Source organism: Narcine bancroftii, chromosome 12, assembly GCF_036971445.1.
Source record: "Narcine bancroftii isolate sNarBan1 chromosome 12, sNarBan1.hap1, whole genome shotgun sequence".
Classification (NCBI taxonomy): domain Eukaryota; kingdom Metazoa; phylum Chordata; class Chondrichthyes; order Torpediniformes; family Narcinidae; genus Narcine; species Narcine bancroftii.
In genome coordinates, this window is record NC_091480.1 from 28,829,385 (window position 1) to 28,848,951 (window position 19,567).

Sequence of the window (19,567 nt, forward strand, 5' to 3'; positions counted from 1 at the left end):
ACGACATCCTTGCCACACCACCACAGAGGCAATGTACAAACATGTCGTCCCTTTTGTAGTTACAGAAATTCCTATCCATATCTCTTATGAATGACTCCCTACTACTATCTCTCTCGATCTTGTTTCTCTTCAGCAACACCCAACTGGGCTGCTGCTGTTTTCAACATGCAGTATCCAACATGGTATAACTATTAGCAAGGGAAATAACCACAAAGTACTCGCGTAACCTACCTGCTTGCCTTTCCTGATGATCACCAATCTTTCCTTCTGCATCTGGAGTGATCAACTTCCTAAATGTACTGGTGGGAAAAAGCTCGTCCTTTTACTTGTTTGAGGGGGAAGACAGTGGAATAAAGGTAATAAAATGATATAATGCAAAGTCTTAGTTAAAAAATATTTATTAAATTGGATAAAAACAAACCCTTTACAGTCATATGGTAAATGAGGCTTTAAGAGTAGAATTTCTGCAACTTTCATTACATTTTTCTTCAGCCAAAAAAAAACTAAAAACATTTTCCTATAAAATGTGACAACATACAAATTGATGACACCCCAGCAAGAATTCCGACGTGACAAAGTAATCCATACAATTATTTCACAATTTCAACAGTTATTTACACCTACTTATAGAAGGCCAGAATTTTCTGATTAATGTGATAATTTATGAGTGGATTGTCCAGGTGGTACAGTCAGTTCAAACGCCATACTTTGTATTCAGTTCCTGGGCTGGAATCAATCCTGAGCACATTCATTGATTTCTCAATGCCCTCCCACCCTGTCAATCACATGCAGGCATATACAGCTCTGGTCTTAACAGGACTGCTGAACATCGGTTCTGATGGAGAAAAGTGCCAAGATTCTGCATACCTTCCCCAACCTGAATCCTATTCTTAACATGCTACAGACTGGAGGCATGCTTACAAAGGTTTTTAATGTGAAGAAATGTGAGTTCAAATTCCTAATGTGGAAAATCTCAAAACTAGCCCCAAAATTGGTATTTTAGTAAACCAAAAAAAGTACAAACTATGATAGAAATTTCACAGTTCATAGCACCTTCTGGTGATTTGTTAAAACTTGTATTTTTTTGCCTCTACCACTGCTCACTTGCATTATTGGAAAGTTTGTTAGAAGATTTTTTTAAAAATATGGCTGAAGTATGGTAAAAGCTCCATTAATTCTACTCTGTAGCTTTTCGATTCTTCATAGTCCAGTCCTTCCTGATACCAAATCTTTACAATCTCTGGCTTAGATAGCAATGGCAATTATAACAGCTCTGAGTTCAAGGAAGGACAAATAAAGGCAAATTTAGTTTTAGAATTGCTCACTTCCTCCAAGGAAAAAAAATGTCCATTCCATTAGGGCATCAGGTGACCTTGGGTTTTCCCAGTGCATTTTTTCCATCAGCAAGATCACTACTGACCACTAAGAAATGCCAAATGTCCTTTGGTACATCGGTTGGCATAATGCCCTTTTTCACCACACTGGAAAACAAAAATAATTTATTTCAAGGCATTATTCTACATATCACAGGGTAAATTATGTATTGAATCACAGAAGGAGAAAGGAGATTTGTACTGTGACAGATTCTCAGCATACCAGAATGAAAATATTTAAGCTCTTTTTCTGGAAAGTATTGAAGCAAAAACACAAGGATAATCTTAAATATTTTTTATTAATTGAAGAATTTAATCAGCTCTTTTATCCTTGAGAAGTTTATAGGGAATGTACCAAAGTACCAAACCATCTGAATGTATATTATGTAGAAGAGTAGAGAGTTATAATATTTCAGGTAATGTGAAATAAAAATTCATCACATCTTTCCAAATCATATAAAGTCAACATATTCCAACAAATGAGCAATTTTACCCCTCCCATGTCAACAATTTAAAGAATCCATAAAATCATTATTCCAGTATGAAAGAAACACGAAGTTCCTTAATGGCTAGCATAAAGTAGATAAAGTAGGCAAGCCATTCAAAAGTGAACAATTACCAATGTATTTTTGGAATAAATCGTCATCTCTTGCACAACTAAAAATATCACCCTTAACAATAATCTTATGAAGGTAACTTAGCATTTTCACTCTGACACAACCACCACAGGTCTGCATGAAAGTGGTGTTAAGCCTAAAAAAAAGCACACATACCACTTCTAACTCAGATATGAGTAAAGTCAAAAGTATTTGCCTCATTTTCATTTGTGAATCATTTTCAAAGACACTGAATCACTCACCTTATAACATGTGACTTGTTCCAAAGGCCTGGGACCTCGATTTGATGATGTCTGAAACTGGGATTGTTGCAGTAATCCTCCTGACTGTGTAACTGATTTCTGCTGTCCGCCACCAATATTTGTGCCAGTTATCTGAACCAAGGAGGAAGATCGCTGCTGAAATTGATTAACATTCTGCTGTGAAAAGAAGGAGACATCTCAGACTGACAGAACTCTTCAAGAACTGTGTACTGTAGCATCCCAATTGCTTTTTAAACTTGCGAAACAAAGTAAACACAAACTACCACCAAATTCATTACTGAAGGGCTCGCCTGAATTGCAGCCTGAACTAATGAACTTCTCAGCATTCAATGTGACTATTAATGAAGAGACACCAACATCTCACTTGATAATACTTGTACATCATTAAAAATTTAGTATAGACATTCCTCCCTCACCACCCCAAAAATGGGCAACTGTTGCTAAAATATGGTACTGTAGGCACTAGTATTTCTGTGCCATGGGTAGGTAACTCATAGCCCTGCTTCACACATCAGTAATGATTCTGGTGTCAAGAGTCAAAAAGTACATGAACCTCATGTAAAAGTCCTACTGTTCCTTACCTGATTACAATATTTACATATTGATTCTATTTTATATTACTAGGGAGCAATAACAAATCTTTCTAGCTTAGGTTATTCATGGCCCAATTAAAACACTTAACTGCATAAAGATCAGAGGTCCTTACTGGAAGAATGTTTCGAACTATGGTACAGAATGCCAAATTCGGTTCCTACAGGATGCTATTATAACCTGATTGACCCAGGAGACTACTTTGGGAAAAGAAAGGCACTTGGAAAGGGAAATTAAATGATAGTCACTTTGACTGAGTCCAGGACAGACATTATTCAGAAAGGAGATATGTTGTAGAATAAAGTAAACCAAAAAAAAATTTTGGAGAAATCGTATGGTATTTCACCTTCTGTAGTACCTGCTGTTGTTGCTGCAAGGGCGGTTGGTCAACACCAGTACCCATTGGTAGTTCAAATCGAGGGCTAATGGATGAATAAATCAATGAGTGTAATTGTTAGAACAAACCTTAAAAATAACATTTAGAATACACAACTAAAAAAAGACGGAGAAATAGGGTGCAAATCAACAAATCAGGCAATGGCTCCACATGATCAACATCTTGATGCCATTAATAGACTTCTACAGACTTCCAACCATAGACAAGAGGAAAACCACAATTCCTTAATTGAGGAAAGTGGAGTGTGTCCTCTTCCCACAACACAACCATAAAGAAATTTGCTCCTCAGACACCAACCACTCTCCAAAGAAATTGGTCTCAAACCATTACATTCACTCACCTCAATGTAAATATCAACTCTTCACCATGCTTCATTCATTGCTTACCCCCTTTTCCATCCAACCTGTTCCCCAATTTTTCCCTCACTGCTCCACAATATCCACTCCCCCCCCCTTCTTGTCCAATACATTTACCCTCCTATCCCATTGTTTGGACTGAAGGCTCTGTGGCTGCAGAGCCTGTGGGACCACTGAAGACAAAGCTAGGGACATTCAGTGACTCAGGGTGGGGGGGGGGCGGGAAATAACTCTCATTTGCTTCCTCCCTTGCATCTTTTTCTCTAGCTGTAAGGGGCGCTGGGCAATTTTTGCTGATTGCCAAGCTTTTTCTGCCTTATGGTGGCTGCCAAAGGAAATTTTGTGTAAAATTAACATTTTTTTTAATTACATGACAATAAGATAATCTTGATATCAGATGATAATTTCTGAAACAGAGAAAGCGAGTTATCTCATGCAGTCTAGAAAGCTGCAACTTCCATAGATGGATGAAGTACTTTTCCTCAAGTTTAAATGTTTTTTTTAAACTATGCATAAGGTCACAGTGATAGGCAAGAGTGAAAATGGAATGGTTTCTCAATATAGAGATGACATTTTGAATTCCAAATACATTGGAAGAAATGCATACGATTTGGTGCTTCAAGAAGAAAAACTGTTTGCATCCCTGGATGCTGGGAAGAGGCAAAAGGGCAGGTGTGACCCCTGTAACTACCCCACTTTGTTATAGAGTATAGAGCACTTTTCCATGCAACTGCAGATGCTAGTGCTGTCATTTGGAGAAACTAAATTCAAAATCGATGACTGCTTTGGAAAACTCTTGGATTGTTTGCAAGGCATCTCATACTCTCTGTTTCTTGAAATTTTAATTCTCCAACAAGCTCCCATTCTGATATGCCCATCTCAGGCCTCCTACACTGTTCTATCGAGACCGAACACTTGAACAGTATTTCCTTTACAGCTGGGAATTAATTGTCTCTGCATCAGAACTGGCCATTTCTTCTCCATCTGAGATGTTGGGGGTCATACTCTCCAATGGCACTGCCTTACCTGCTTTTGAAGCCTTTTACATTCTTTATTTGCCTTCTCAATCTCCAAGCTGCTGTCATCTAAAAGGTGACGTTCATTTTCTAACTGCCCCTTTCTGCCATATGATCTCCACAACTTATCCCACAACCATGGTCCCATTTAGAGATACTCCCCTTGACCTATTCTCCCCATTAAAAAAAAATGACTCTCCCCCCTTCTCTTTCCCAGTTCTGTTGAGAGGAAATGTTAACTTGATTTTTCTTTCCACAGATGCTGTCTGTTTTGCAGATTCCCAGGGTCCATGGGTTTTTTTAAAAATACATTTGTATTCACTGACAGGATACGCTTAAACGGCCTGCTCTATTATACTCCTGAATTGCTGCAGGAATATATACTTACTGCATGAATTTACAGTAGGGGCCTTCAGGACAGAACCCTACCAGATAATTTACACAGATGACTCGCCGTGTATGCCGGTGCCTGCACAGAGGACCTGTGACAAGACAGAATTTAGATCAACAATTTAAAGTTATAATTCAGCAATATCTCTGGTACATGCAGTACAACAAGACTCTGCTAACGTCATGTCACAAATAGTAGTCAGTTAAATCCTATCCGGAAAAGACTGCACTTTCTTAAAATTTTTTTATTTATTTTATTTTAAAAATATTTTAAAAGGCCATTCAAATTAATAAAGACTATTAACTGATTCCAATTTGGATGGTTGTGCAAGTTAAACATCTGTCCACCCAATACTGATGTTTCAGTTTAAAAAAAATCCTGAATCTTAAGCCATAGAACCATGCCTCACCTGCAGAGTTATAAACACTCAGGCAGGATGGTAATTGTGCCATCACAATTATTCATCTCTTCCCATCATAATACTTTTGGTTAGGATTTTGGCATCTAATTACCATGCAATGTATGGCTGGATACATTGACGTCTATAACAATTTAAGACAAGGTTAGCTTCACAATCATGGTTAAACACCTCAAAATGCTCACTAGGCTCACACAAAGAATGATCATTTGGGAATCCACTGGAATGGGTGGCACCCAGGGAGAGAAATGTTTTCCCTTTCTTAAGGTGCTCTAGATGTTTTGTTCCATATCTCAGCCCAAGTTCTCTCCATGCCGCACAACAGCCCCCATTGAGAGTAAAGCAAAGTGAAATGTTCTCAGATCTCCAACATTGCCAAAAGGGCGTACCTGACAGAATTTATTGAGCTAATTCAATTCACTTTTATTTTCCTACGACATTTGATACTTACCATGTTTGCAAAATCCTCGGTCATACCAGGGACAGTCTTTGATTTTGGATTCGGGATCAATATGCAGAAACGGACATTCTTTGTTACTACACTCACCTGCAAAAGCAAAAAAATGACAAACTAAAAGAGACTTTCAGAAGTGTACAGATGGCTTAACGTCAGGGTTAGAAACAGGGAGACTACAACTACAATTCAGAGGGTCAGAGACCAACGATGGATGGAGAGAAGTGATCGCCCACGTCAAGAAGCAAGGCAACTGAAGTGAGAGATTGTTTCAATTCTCCCTTTATTGATATCATCCCATAACCTACTTCCTCGAACGGATTCAAAAACCTATCTATTTCTTTTTTGAATGGTTAAACTCCACGGATTACTCTGATGGCTCTCTATTAACTCTCATGCAAAGAAATCTGCTCTGTATCCATAATCAGAGGTAACCTTCTGGAAGAATGCTGAAGGAATCAAACACAAGGTCAATGCAAGCACATATCCAAAACCCCAACTCAGCTCAGGCAAGGGCATCTGTGCCACAAGAATATGGGATCATCTTTTGGAACAATGGATGTTTCAGAAACCAGAGTGGAGTGGCAGAAGCTCCAACAAACTCAGGACTTACCCATCATGTATTTCCAGCTCTCAGTAAAATGCCCAGAGCAAAAAGATTGTAGTGGAAGTAATTCTTAAATATTTATAAATATTTCCAGATGATTGAAAGTAACATTGTTACAGCTCTTCTACACCTAAGAATTGTGAATCACTGCAATTTTAATTATATGTCAGAAAGATATTATAACACAACTTGTAATGCTCATCCTCTTCCCACCTCCTGCTAGTTTGGAAACTGCAAACAGAAAAAAACTCAGCTCACCAAACTTGGAATAGAAATAGCACTCAGGCATCTTTGTCATGTCATACTCGTGTAAAAATTCACACTGATCTCCTTTCTTGCAAAGCCCCCGCAGCCAGTGTTTGCATACTACTGTCTTCTCACCACTGATGTGGCGAAATGGGCACATTCCACCTGCACAAAAAAAAGAAAACCAAGTTTAATCACCAGAACAATTTCTGGTCATGAGTTGCTGCTTGATGGCTGTGAGGTAGGGTTGAGAGGGAAGAGGACTGCAAACAGCACATCACATAGGGAATGCAAAGGTAGTGACTCGGAAATCTTGAAGAAAGGTATCATGTATAGTTTAATATATAGTATCCGGAATTCAAGAAACCTGTGAAAAAGGAAAATCAATTAAAAAATTTAAAATAATAGGGAAAAATACACGTTTAAAATTGTAATGTTCTCTGAAGTAAAAACAAAGCTGTGGGGAAGATGGGAGCAAATATTCAGCCTGTAGAATGCCTTGGTTGTGCTTTTTGAGCTGTTTGAATAAAGTTATGTGAAAAGCAGTGGCATTACCCAGGATCAGGAGCTGGTTGATGCAGAAGAAAGATGAGATGACTCTTATAAGTGTCTCCTTACTCTTGATTGGTAAAAGTTGCACCGGATCGGAGGCTTTTTTTCTGTAAACGTGGGGTGGGGGTTAATTACCTATAATGTTATTGTTCGTCTTTTGGGCGGCACCATGGAGGGGAAGGAACCTGCAGATGCAGTGACAGTTAAGTATTTTCAAAGAATGTGACTGAAAATAAAGTAAAATGCTTTAAAGTTTATATATCCATGCAAGTGAAGTTTGTTCAGTGCAAGTACAAGCATTTTGTCTTTTAAACTGTTTATTTTTAATGCAGGTATTAGGCATTGTAAGAGTAGGTCAAGCAACCGGAAAATACACTTACCCGGCATCTACCAGATATTTACTGTACTTTCCTCTGAAGGCTATGCACCATGCCACAGGCAGAGTGAGAGCTCCAAACTAAAAGTTTACTGGGATAGGAACAAGGTCCTTTATCCTAAAAAAAATTATTTTCCCTTCCCACAGATTTTGTCTGATCTGCTGAATCTTTCCAGCATTTTCTGTTTTTATTTCAGATATTCAGCACCTTGGGTTTTCTTGACCCAGCCCAGGTTGCTGATCGTGCGCTTGCTCGTTTCCCCACCATAATGCCCATCATCGTCAGCAAAGGACACCATTATCATGAAGAGAACGAGTTTCTAGCTTCCATTAGTCTTCTCGTCTTATCCCTCAAACAAGAACCAGTTACACACCATCAACACCAAGTCAGGGGCTGATACGGATGGGTGCAAACATTGCCGAAGCTTTCTTCTCCAGGAAGATAGCTTAATTCAGACCTCTCTCTGCCATGTCGGAGCAAAACAGACACAAATGGGCGGAGAGGGAGGACCAAGGGGAGTTCAGCTGGAAACCAATTCTGCTTCCTCCAAAGATAGTTTGTGGTAAATTATATTTAGATACAAGTTCAATGAATGAATCGGAGTAATTTGAGAAAGTGTTCGATAGTTGCTTAAATAGAGAAAGTGATCGATAGTTGCTTAAATAGAACACTTACCTTTCCCACATGTTGCCCTCAGAAAGAATTCGCATACTGCTGCACCAGACTCTGAGAAAGAACAGGACATAGTTTAAAAGCATGCTCAATGGCTTTCAAAATCCTTGTGGCACTGATGGAGATATTATACCTTCTTAAACAATTGTCTAAAATGTGTTTACATTCCATGAGTTTAAAAAGAATGGTTTTGGACAATCTGCTTTCGAGGAATCATTAGCACAAAATGCACAAGCTATTCAAATCGACAATTGCCACCAAAATTAATTTGGAGGCCAAGCGGTGAACGAACATGGCAAGTCAGAGAATTATTAAGCCAACAAGAAGTTGAAGTGGATAAATTAGAACACCTTTTTTCTTAAAATAATCAGCATTATATGAACACAGAGCTTCTTAGGTGGCCCAAGATCAGACTTCAATATACAGGAGACAGACTTGACAGCAGGGGTACACAGTTCAATGAAAATGGCGGAAGAGGTACCTTTCCCACATTGATCAGGGCATTGAGTATAGGAGCAGGGACATTGTGTCCTATCTGCAAGATGTTGGTGAAACCCCACAGTATTGTGTGCAATTCTGGTCATTCAGTTATAGGAAATATTATCATTAAAATAGTAAGGAGTTGTCTACAAGAATGAACAAGAAATGGCCAACCTTTAAAGAACTTCTCATGACAATATTCCTTTAAGGCACAAAAATCCAACTAGTGTTCCAGCATGGGTATAGAGATTGTAATGGAAAAGACATGAAAGTCATTAAAAAGTAGCCCCAGAGATGACAGATTTTTCAGAATCCAGAAAACGATCTTTAAAAATAAGTAATCAATAAAATTAAAATAAGAATGTAATCTTGGAGGAAACAAAAGACTGCAAAAGTATCTACAAATTGTAAACAAGGAAAACATTAGCTAAATACTGAGACAACAGAATTAGATGTAGAAAATACAAAAAAATTAAAAATACTTTGTCAATTTTAACTGAAAACAACAGAATAATTCCCTGAAATAGTGGAGAGAAACAAGTCTGAAGAGGACGAGATGAAAGAAGGGAGAATTCATAAAATAAATGTAAATAGAGAGATAAGTGGAATTAAAAGTAGATAGCTCCCCACCTAAAGGCTTTGAAAGAGAAGCTGTAAAGATAGTGGACACGCTAAGTGGCTTTACAAAATACCAAATTCTGAAATGATTTTATTATAAATTAGAAACAGCAAATGTTAACACCTATAAAGGAGAGAGAAACTGAATAATATTGAGTAAATGCCCTGACATTTCTTTTAAATAAAAATCCTTGATTAAAAGTGTGGAAGCAGATTACTTTAGACAAAGAGATGCAAGTTAATTTACAAAGGAATAATCAACCATGACAAATCTAGACTTTGTAATCTCGCATAGCAAAAACGCAGAGGAAGAGGGAGTTGGCGCACAAGTCTGGTAGGGAGTTTGTGTGGAAGGACAGGCACATGGGACAAAATTGCAGCCATGGGGGTTAAGATTAAATGCAACAAGGACAGAGTCAAAAAAGTAACAAATACAGGACTAAAGGTTTTGAATTTAAATGCATGCAACACAAGAAATAAACTGGATTACCCTATAGTAGAGCTACAGATAGGCAGGTATGATTTTATGGCCATCACAGAGTCGTGGCTAAAGAATGGATGTTATTAGGAGCTCTATTTCCAAGGATACACAGTATATTGAAAGGATAGGCAGGTAAGCAGAGGGGATTATGTGACTTTAATCTAAGGAATAACATTAAATCATTAGAAAGGACATAGGATCAGAAGATCTAGACCTCCAAACAATTGCAGGGATATGGACAAAAAAATTACAACAGCAAATAGAAAAGTTATGTCAGAAGGCCACTGTTATGGTAGTCATGGGGAAATTTTAACTGGATCACTGGAGAGAATTTGTAGTATGCCTATGAGATGGCTTCTTAGAACACCCTGTGGTAAAGCCAATCAAGGAAATGGTAATTCTGGATTGGTATTGTGTAATGAACCAGAGTTGATAAAAGGAGCTGAAGTTAAGAGAACACTTAGTGATCATAATATGATAGAATTAGCCCTGCAATTTGAGAGGGAGAAATTAAAATCAGAGCTGTCAGTGTACCAGTGTAATAAAGTGGGCCACAGAGGTATAGGAGAGGAACTTAACTGGAAAGGCAAATTAGCAGGGAGGACAGCAAAGCAACAAAGGCTGGAATTTCTGCAAGAAATAATTACAAGACAGGTATATTCCAAAAAAGATAAAAAGGAAAAATTACAAATGTGGCTGACAAGAGAAGTCAAAGCCAAAAGAGCATACAATGAAGCAAATTAGTCGGAAGAGAGAGGAGTGGGAAGCTTTTTAAAAGCATACAGAAGTCAAGTATATTGTCACCTGATTCTACAAGTACAACTCGACAAAACGGCATTTTCTAGTCCTCAGTGCACAACACTCAGACCTATAGCTAGACATAACTCACCTACAGACAAACATACGAAGGCTACTAGGAAGGAAAATATCAACTTTGAAAGAACATTCAAAATTGCAAAGGGACTTGGGAGTTCTTGCCCCAAAGTTTAACCTCTATGTTGAATCAGTGGTGAAGGTGAATGCAATATTGGCATCCATATCTAGAGGAATAGGATACAAGAGCAGGCATGTGATGTTGAGGCTTTCTAAGGCATTGGTGAGTCCTCACTTCTTGTACAGGGTACAGATTTGAGCTCCTTATTTAAGAAGCAATGTACTGGCATTGTAGATGTGTCAAAGTTGTTTCCCATGGTAGGGGAGTCTAGGAGGGCACCCATTGAAAACAGAGATGCGGAGGAATTTCTCATCCAGAGAGTGGTTAACCTAATGAATTTGCTGCATAGATGGCTGTGGAGGCCAGATCACTAGGTGCATTTAAGGCAGAGATTGATAGGTATCTGAATAGTCAGGGTATCAAAAGTAATGGGGAGAATGCAAGGAATGGGGCTGAGTGGGAGGATGGATCAGCTCATGATAGAATGACGGTAAAGACACGAAAGGCCAAGTGATCTACTTTTGCTCCTATATCTTATGGTGTAAATGATAATGTTTATTGCCATATATATTGTACTATAATATTAACACTTAATTGAATTAAAAAGGGCCAGTAAACAAAAAGATAAATATTTAGTTATCCTCATGCAAAAAAAGTGACACCAATAGTGTAAACAATCCCTTTTGCAGTGTCAGATCAGTCCCTGATTCGTGTTACAAAGGTTGCTAGATGTTGTAAACTGTTCTTGAACCTATAGGTACTGGTCTTCAGAATTCAGTACCTCGATCCAAAGAGAGCGATGAGAAAAGGCTGTGACCAATGATGGAGGTCCTTCATATTGACTGCATTCTTCAGACAGCATCTCATGATTATGCATTCAATGGATGGGAAGCCTCATGTACCTAGCTGTTCCTGGGCAGTTGATTTTGCAAACCAGGCTGTGATGCAACCAATATACTTTCCACAGTGTACCTGTAGAAGTTTGATCAAATATTTAACATGGCAAATCTCCTCAGACTCCTGAGAAAGTAGAGATTGATGTGTCTTCTTCATGGTAGCCTTGATGTGCTGGTTCCGAGAGAGGTCTTCTGAAATTATGGACTCACAGAAGGTTCTAAATCGCTCCACCTTCAAGCCCTTAATGCCTCTTTCCTAAAAACAATAAACTCCCTGGTCTTGATGCTGTTGAGGAAGATTGTTGCATCAACCAATCAGATTCTCAATCTCCATTCAGTAATCTGACTTATTTCCAGTTATTCAGTGAGCAACTGTATCTGAATGTGGACTTTGAGAAGGCCATGCTTATGGTTCACACAGGAGGTTATTACACAATAAAAGTACATAAGATTGGGAATAATATATTGGCATGGACAGAAAAATCATAAGATAAACTGTTCATTTTCAAGTTCAGAGGCTGATTATTTGGGTGCAATAGGATCATTGCCAAACTTCTACAGACAGTGCCCTCCATAATGTATGGGACAAAGACTTTATTTGCTCTCATGCACCACAGTTTTAAATTGTAATCAAACAATTCATGTGTGATTAAAGTGCACAATTCCAGATTTTATTCAAGGTTATTTGTACACATTTGGTTTGACCATCTAGAAATTACAGGACATTTTATTCATAGTTTCCCCCCCCCCACCATTTCAGGGCATCATAATAGTTAGGACATTTGGGTTCACAGGTGTTTGTGATTTCTCAGGTATGTTTAATTGCTTCATTAGTGCAGGCATAGGAGAGTTAGGCTTGCTTCTAAGCATTTGTTCACCTTTGGAGTCTGTAGTTGCCATTTTTCAATAGGAGGACCAGAATTGTACCAATGAAAGTCAAAGAAGCCATTCTGAGGAAGAATAAAAGTAAGAGACATTGTCCAAACCTTAGGATGACCAAAATCAACTGTTTGAAACATCGTTAAGAAGAAAGAGTGTACTGGTGAGCTCATTAATTGCAAAGGGACTGGTAGGCCAAGGAAGACCTCCGCTGCTAATTACAGAAGAATTCATTTCAATGGAAAAAAAAATCCCAAAACACCTGTCAGATCAGAAACACTTGTCAAGAGACAGGTGTGGACTACTGTCTGCAGAAGATTTCACAAATAGAAATATAGAGGCTACTCTGCAAGATGCAAACGACTAGTTAGCCACAGAAACAGGATAGCCAGATTAGTTGCCAAGAGGCTGCAGAATTCTGGATAAAAAGGTCTTGCAGACTGATGAGACCAAGATTAGCCTGTCATAGAATGACAGCAAGTGTTGAGGCATAAATGAAGTGCCCAAGATGCATCTGTGAAACATACTGGTAGGGGTGCTATGGACTGGATATGTATGGCTGCCACAGGGACTGGTGCACTTACCTTCACTGAGCATGCCTTCCACAAGCTAAAGAGAAAACTAAAGGAGACAAGCCCCCAAAATAAGCAGGAGCTGAAGTGCAGTGGAGGTCAAGCAGAACATCACCAGAGAGTATATTCAATACCCAGTGAAGTCTACAAATCAGACTTTAAGCAGTCATCGTACACCACAAAGTACTAAACATGACTTCTTTAATATACATGCCATTGCTGTGTCCCAAACATTATGGTGTCCTGAAAATGAGGGGACTATATATAAAAGTGCTGTAATTTCTACATGGTCACACCAAAATGTATACAAATAACCTCAAAATCTGGAAGGTGCATTTTAATCTCACGTGAATTATTTGACAGCAAATTTAAAATTGCAGCACAGGGTCAAATAAAAGTGTCTGTCCCAAACATTATGCAGGGCACTCTATCACAATCCACATCAATGATCTGGATGAAGGAACCAATATTCCTACTTGGCAATGAGATGCGAGTTGTAGTGTCTGTACAGCGAACAGACCAAGTGAATGGGCAAAGATAAGGCCAGGAGAATGTGGAAAAGTGCGGATCATCTACCTCGCCGGTGAGGGGGGGGGGGGGGGGGGAACCCCCACGAAGTCGCAATTTAGAGTTAAAGTCACACAGCATGGAAACAGGCCGTTCGGCCCACTATTACCCTGCGACATTTTTGCCAACCAGCGTTGGCTGAGGAGACCGTGGCAGGAGGTAGGGACGGTAGTCGCGACAGAGTGGATGGGGGGTCGGGGAGCGATGGGTCGGGGTTGGCACGGTCTCCAGGCCCGGCTCCATCCGCACGCCTGTGAGGGGCTACTCACTGTCCATGCCCGGGAAGGGCAACGGCTGCGCGCCCAGTTGCTGCTCCACCGCCATCTCCAGCTCGAATCTGATGTGCTCCACATTGGAAATGAGCTCCTGCATCTTGCGCCGCTCCCCTGTCGGACCGAGATTCAACCTCAGCGCCAAGCCGGAGAATGATTCAGGCCACCTTTCACCTCCGCACGGCGACAAAGAGCGGACGCCTGGACAAAAGGCGCCGCGACTTCGGCTGCAGCGCCCCCTCGCGTTCAGGAGGACAAACATCCCTCTGTCGGCCACTTGTCCACCGTTTAGAAGGTAAAGTTTCCATTATTGTCACGTAATACTCCATTTAGAATGTAACGTACATGAAATTCTTTCACTTTGTCTACTGTAAGGGAAACAGAGAGTCGCCACTTTGTCCAGCGCCCCTCACAGAAATGAGACCCCAGCGAGGAATGAACTCACGACCCCTATTTTACAAGAGCAATGCTCTAACCAAACCCAGCAGGCCTCGCAGCATCTATAGCAGGGGTGGCCAAACCGCGGCTCTTTGACATGTAATGTGCCGCTTTCAGGTGCCTAGGGGGAAGCGGATAATATTCCTTCCTGAGGTGGGTTGAGTCAGTACACCTCGGGGGCGGGTTCTCTGCTTTCAGGTGGTCTCCCGACAGCCACATTTGGTTATTTTAGGTGGCTTTACATTCGGGTATTATTGCCACCTGAATAGTGTTAGTGGATGTGGCTTGCGATTGCATGATTGCTATGGCTCTCAAACATATGAAGTTTATGGTATGCGGCTCTTATGTTAAGCAAGTTTAGGAAGTACAGGGTAGGACGTGGTTTGGGCGGGGATGCAGATGGCTGCTTCAAGACAACAGGTGTATCTTGGGAGCAGAATAGTTTTCCAGGACCTCAGTTTGACCTAAAGGACTTGGATAAATTATGTGAAACTACAGGGAAAACTGTGATGGTTTGGACTTCATAAGAAATAGGAGCAGGAGTGGGCCATCCTGCCTGTCGAGCCCGCTCCGCCATTCAGTGAGCTCACGGCTGATCTGACAATAGGCTCATCTCCACCTACCTGCCTTTTCCCCCCATATCCCTTAAATCTCAATGGGATGGTTTGCATCTGAACTGGACGGGAGACTAATATCCTTTGGCAGGAAGATTTACTAGTGCTGCTCTGGTGGGGGGGGGGGGAGGTTAAATTAGGTTTGCAGTGGAGTGGGAACCAAAGTCCCAGAGGAGATAGAGGAGTGGAGAAGGAAGAAGATGGGAAGACTGAATGAAAATTCAGAAATCAAAGGGTTGTGCATGGTAGAAATGTTCTCAGGTGCATCTAATTCAATGAAAAGAGTGTTGTAGGAAAGGCAGTTGGGTTCAGAGCATGGATTGGCACATGGGATTATGACACTGGCCATTAGTGAAATTTGAATACAGGAGGGGCAGGACTGGCAGCTCAATGTTTTGGGCTTCCATTGTTTCAGATGTGATAGAACAGGAGGGATGAGAATGGAAGGAATGGCATTGCTCATCAGGGAAATTATCACAACTGTTCTCATACAGAACAGACAGGAGGGCTTGTTACTGAGGTTATGTAAGTGGAGCTGAGAAATGGGAAAGATATGACCACATTAATGGGGTTGTATTATAGACCGCTCAATAGTCAGCCAAATTGGAGGAACAAATTTGTAGAGAGATAGCAGACAGCTGCAGAAAACAAAGTTGTGATAGTAGATTTTAACTTTCCACACATTGACTCAGGATTCCATACTGTAAAAGGGCTGGATGGCTTGGAGTTTGTCAAAAGTGCTCAGCAGAGATTTCTTAATCAATAAAACTGAGGTACCAACTAGGGAGAGTGGAATACTGAATGTCATATTAGGGAACAAGACAGAACAGCTATACACAAAAATTCAGGAAAAACTCAGAAGGAAACTCAGCATCCATAGAAAGCAAAAGACAGTCAATGTTGAGCTCTTCAAGAGATCTAGAAAATAAAATGAAGTGGGTCAAAAGGAAAGGGGGAGCAACACAAGCTAAGAGCTAGATAGATAGGAGGGTGAAGAAGAGATAGAAGTGATTGAGTGAAGCAATAGCTCTGTGATAAGTGAAGGAAGGGAACTGGAGGAAGGGAGAAAGTGATCTCCCAATCTGTATCCAGTCTTGATATGGAGGAGATCAACCCCATTTTATTTCTGGAAGAAAAAAATCCACCACCATGACAGTTTTTATATATCTTGGCATTTTTTTTGGGATACTTTTTTAATATACCCTTTTGCTCTATGTCCTTTAATTCATTTCTTTTATTGTGCCTACTTTAATCTTATTCTCATAACACTTCTAAAATGCAACCACACATAAAATACTCCAAAGAGCAACTAAACTAGAATGAACACCACCGTTACTGAGAGGTTTGCTGGTGTTGTTTGCCAATGTTTAAACTAATCTGGCAGGAGATAAATAAAAAGAGTACCAGCAACAGCTACCCTGAAAAAAAGATTAATTCAATAAAACAGCAAGTCTTTGTCTTTATCTTCTCAAAGTTCCAGCATCTGCAGCTTTTGTACATTTCAAATGAAAGAATAAGTTAATTATGGGGTTATTCTGGCAGTTGATCCAGAGGAGATTGTGGAAGAAACAACACAAGGATCTACTGAAACAATACCTTCGTCGTGTCATTATTTTCCTTTGTGAAAGTCAGAGACAGATTTTTAAAAATATGTTAAACCTGCAAAAAATTGAATAGATGAATCAATCCTTTCAGAAAGTGGGAAGTGGAATAATCTTTTTTTTTATTATTTATTTTTTTATTTTTCACACTATAAACCATATTGATCAAGATACATACATTTTCCTTCTTAAATATATACAGTGTCGTTTTCTTCCCTCCTCCCCTCCCTCCCTCCCTCACCTCCTCTCCCATTTATTTAAAGTTCAGAATATAAGATACATTAAACCCGTCAAACAATGTTGTCACTCAATAAAAATAAACAAGAAATTCCACTGAGTCAGTTCTTTTCATTATCTTCTCCTTCTGTCATTTTAGGTGGTAGATGTCCATGGTAGGTTTTCTCTATTGTGTTTCTTGTATGGCTCCCATATTTGTTCAAATATTGTAATGTTATTTCTTAAATTATATGTTATTTTTTCTAATGGAATACATTTATTCATTTCTATATACCATTGTTGTATTCTCAAGTTATCTTCTAATTTCCAGGTTGACATAATACATTTTTTTGCTACAGCTAGGGCTATCATAACAAATCTTTTTTATGCTCCATCCAAATCGAGTCCAAATTCTTTGTTTTTTATATTACTTAGGAGGAAGATCTCTGGGTTTTTTGGTATATTGCTTTTTGTGATTTTATTTGATATCTGGTTTAGATCTTCCCAAAATTTTTTCACTTTCTCACATGTCCAAATTGCATGAATTGTTGTTCCCATTTCCTTTTTACAGCGAAAACATCTGTCTGATACTGTTGGGTCCCATTAATTTAACTTTTGAGGTGTAATGTATAGCCTGTGTATCCATTTATATTGTATCATACTTAACCTCGTGTTTATTGTATTTCTCATAGTTCCGGAGCATAACTTCTCCCATGTTTCATTCTTTATCTTTATGTTTAGATCTTGTTCCCATTTTTGTTTAGTTTTACCATTTGTTTCCTCATTCTCCTTTTCTTGTAGTTTAATATACATGTTTGTTACAAATTTTTTGATTATCATTGTGTCTGTAATCACATATTCAAAATTACTTCCTTCTGGTAACCTCAGACTGTTTCCCAATTTGTCCTTCAAGTAGGATTTCAGTTGGTAGTATGCCAACATTGTATCGTGAGTTATATTATATTTATCCTTCATTTGTTCAAAGGATAATAATTTATTTCCCGAAAAACAATTCTCTATTCTTTTGATCCCTTTTTTCTCCCATTCTCTAAAGGAAAGGTTATCTATTGTAAAAGGGATTAGCTGATTTTGCGTCAGTATTAGTTTTGGTAGTTGGTAATTTGTTTTATTCCTTTCTACATGAATCTTCTTCCAGATGATGCAATACTGGAGAATTCCTACGTTGTACCAATTTTTCATCCCATTTATACATGTTCAGGTATCTTCTCCCCTATTTTATCTAGTTCTAATCTAGTCCAATCTGGCTTTTCCCTTGTTTGATAAAAATCTGATAAGTATCTTAATTGTGTGGCTCTATAATAATTTTTAAAGTTTGGTAGTTGTAAGCCTCCTTGTTTATACCATTCTGTTAATTTATCTAGTGCTATCCTCGGTTTCCCCCCTTTCCATAAAAATTTCCTTATTATTTTCTTTAACTCCTTGAAGAATTTCTCTGTTAAGCGTATTGGTAATGTCTGAAATAGTTATTGTATCCTTGGGAAAATGTTCATTTTAATACAGTTTATTCTTCCTATCAGTGTTAGTGGTAAGTCTTTCCAATGCTCTAAGTCGTCTTGTAATTTTTTCATTAGTGGATAATAATTGAGTTTATATAGATGGCCAAGGTTTTTATTTATTTGTATACCTAGGTATCGCATTGCTTGCATTTGCCATCTGAATGGTGATTCTTTCTTAAATTTTGAGAAATCCGCATTATTCATTGGCATTGCTTCACTTTTATTTGCGTTAATCTTGTACCCCGACACTTCTCCATATTCCTTCAATTTACTATGTAATTCTTTTATTGATATTTCTGGTTCTGCTAAGTATATTATAACGTCATCTGCAAATAGACTGATTTTATATTCCTTGTCTTTTATTTTTATCCCTTTTATTTTCTGTTCTTATCAGTTCTGCTAGTGGTTCTATGGCTAATGCGAACAATAAGGGAGATAGTGGGCATCCCTGCCTTGTTGATCTGTTTAAGTTAAATTGTTTTGATATATATCCATTTACTGTCACTTTCGCCAATGGCCCCTTATATAATGCTTTAATATATTTCTCTGGTAAACTGAATTTTTGTAGTACTTTGAATAAATAATTGAAGTGGAATAATCTTGATAGTAATTATAATAATTGTAATTGTATAAAGGAAGTCCATTGGCACAGAATAATTGTCAATGAACAAGCCACGTATTTTACCAGCTCTTAATGTCTCTTAAGGTATTCATTTAATAATCATTGGTAAAAAGTTCAGATTGAAGAGGAACAACATCTTTAAAGATGCCGTTAACACAAGACTAATATAACATCTCCATCGGGCACACAAAACTCAAAACGGTCAACCAGTTTACCTATCTCGGCTGCACCATTTCATCAGATGCAAGGATCGACAATGAGATAGACAACAGACTCGCCAAGGCAAATAGCGCCTTTGGAAGACTACACAAAAGAGTCTGGAAAAACAACCAACTGAAAAATCTCACAAAGATAAGCGTATACAGAGCCGTTGTCATACCCACACTCCTGTTCGGCTCCGAATCATGGGTCCTCTACCGGCATCACCTACGGCTCCTAGAACGCTTCCACCAGCATTGTCTCCGCTCCATCCTCAACATCCATTGGAGCGCTTTCATCCCTAACGTCGAAGTACTCGAGATGGCAGAGGT

At 38.9% G+C, this 19,567-nt stretch overlaps 2 protein-coding genes across 7 annotated transcripts in view; one reads left to right on the forward strand and one right to left on the reverse strand.

Annotated features, from left to right (window-relative positions):
* Nucleotides 1-380: 380 nt before the first annotated feature.
* On the reverse strand, nt 381-14,242 carry cpsf4 (cleavage and polyadenylation specific factor 4). Of its 4 annotated transcripts, none has more exons than XM_069905563.1 (8): nt 14,027-14,242; nt 8,334-8,384; nt 6,742-6,894; nt 5,874-5,969; nt 5,002-5,095; nt 3,203-3,266; nt 2,233-2,406; nt 381-1,481 (listed from the first exon to the last, which is right to left on the reverse strand). In XM_069905563.1, the coding sequence occupies exons 1-8, from the start codon at nt 14,127-14,129 to the stop codon at nt 1,413-1,415; spliced, it is 804 nt and encodes a 267-aa protein (XP_069761664.1). In that variant the 5' UTR covers nt 14,130-14,242; the 3' UTR covers nt 381-1,412. The 4 variants fall into 4 exon arrangements, with proteins under 4 accessions (XP_069761664.1, XP_069761663.1, XP_069761662.1 ...); XM_069905562.1 differs by having other exon boundaries at nt 2,233-2,409; nt 14,027-14,241; XM_069905561.1 differs by having other exon boundaries at nt 3,191-3,266; nt 14,027-14,241.
* Nucleotides 14,243-14,250: 8 nt separating this feature from the next.
* The window catches only part of ptcd1 (pentatricopeptide repeat domain 1), a 29,152-nt gene continuing 23,835 nt past the window's right edge, over nt 14,251-19,567 (forward strand). The window contains exon 1 of one of the 3 annotated variants that reach the window (XM_069905545.1): nt 14,251-14,324. Coding sequence is in view for 1 of the 3 variants with exons in the window: in XM_069905542.1 (XP_069761643.1) it covers nt 18,110-18,117 (8 nt within the window). In the remaining 2 variants the exon portion in view is untranslated. Of the gene's footprint in view, nt 14,325-14,409; nt 14,621-18,094; nt 18,118-19,567 lie in introns of those variants that run through there. The other 2 variants (XM_069905546.1, XM_069905542.1) reach the window with 2 other exon arrangements.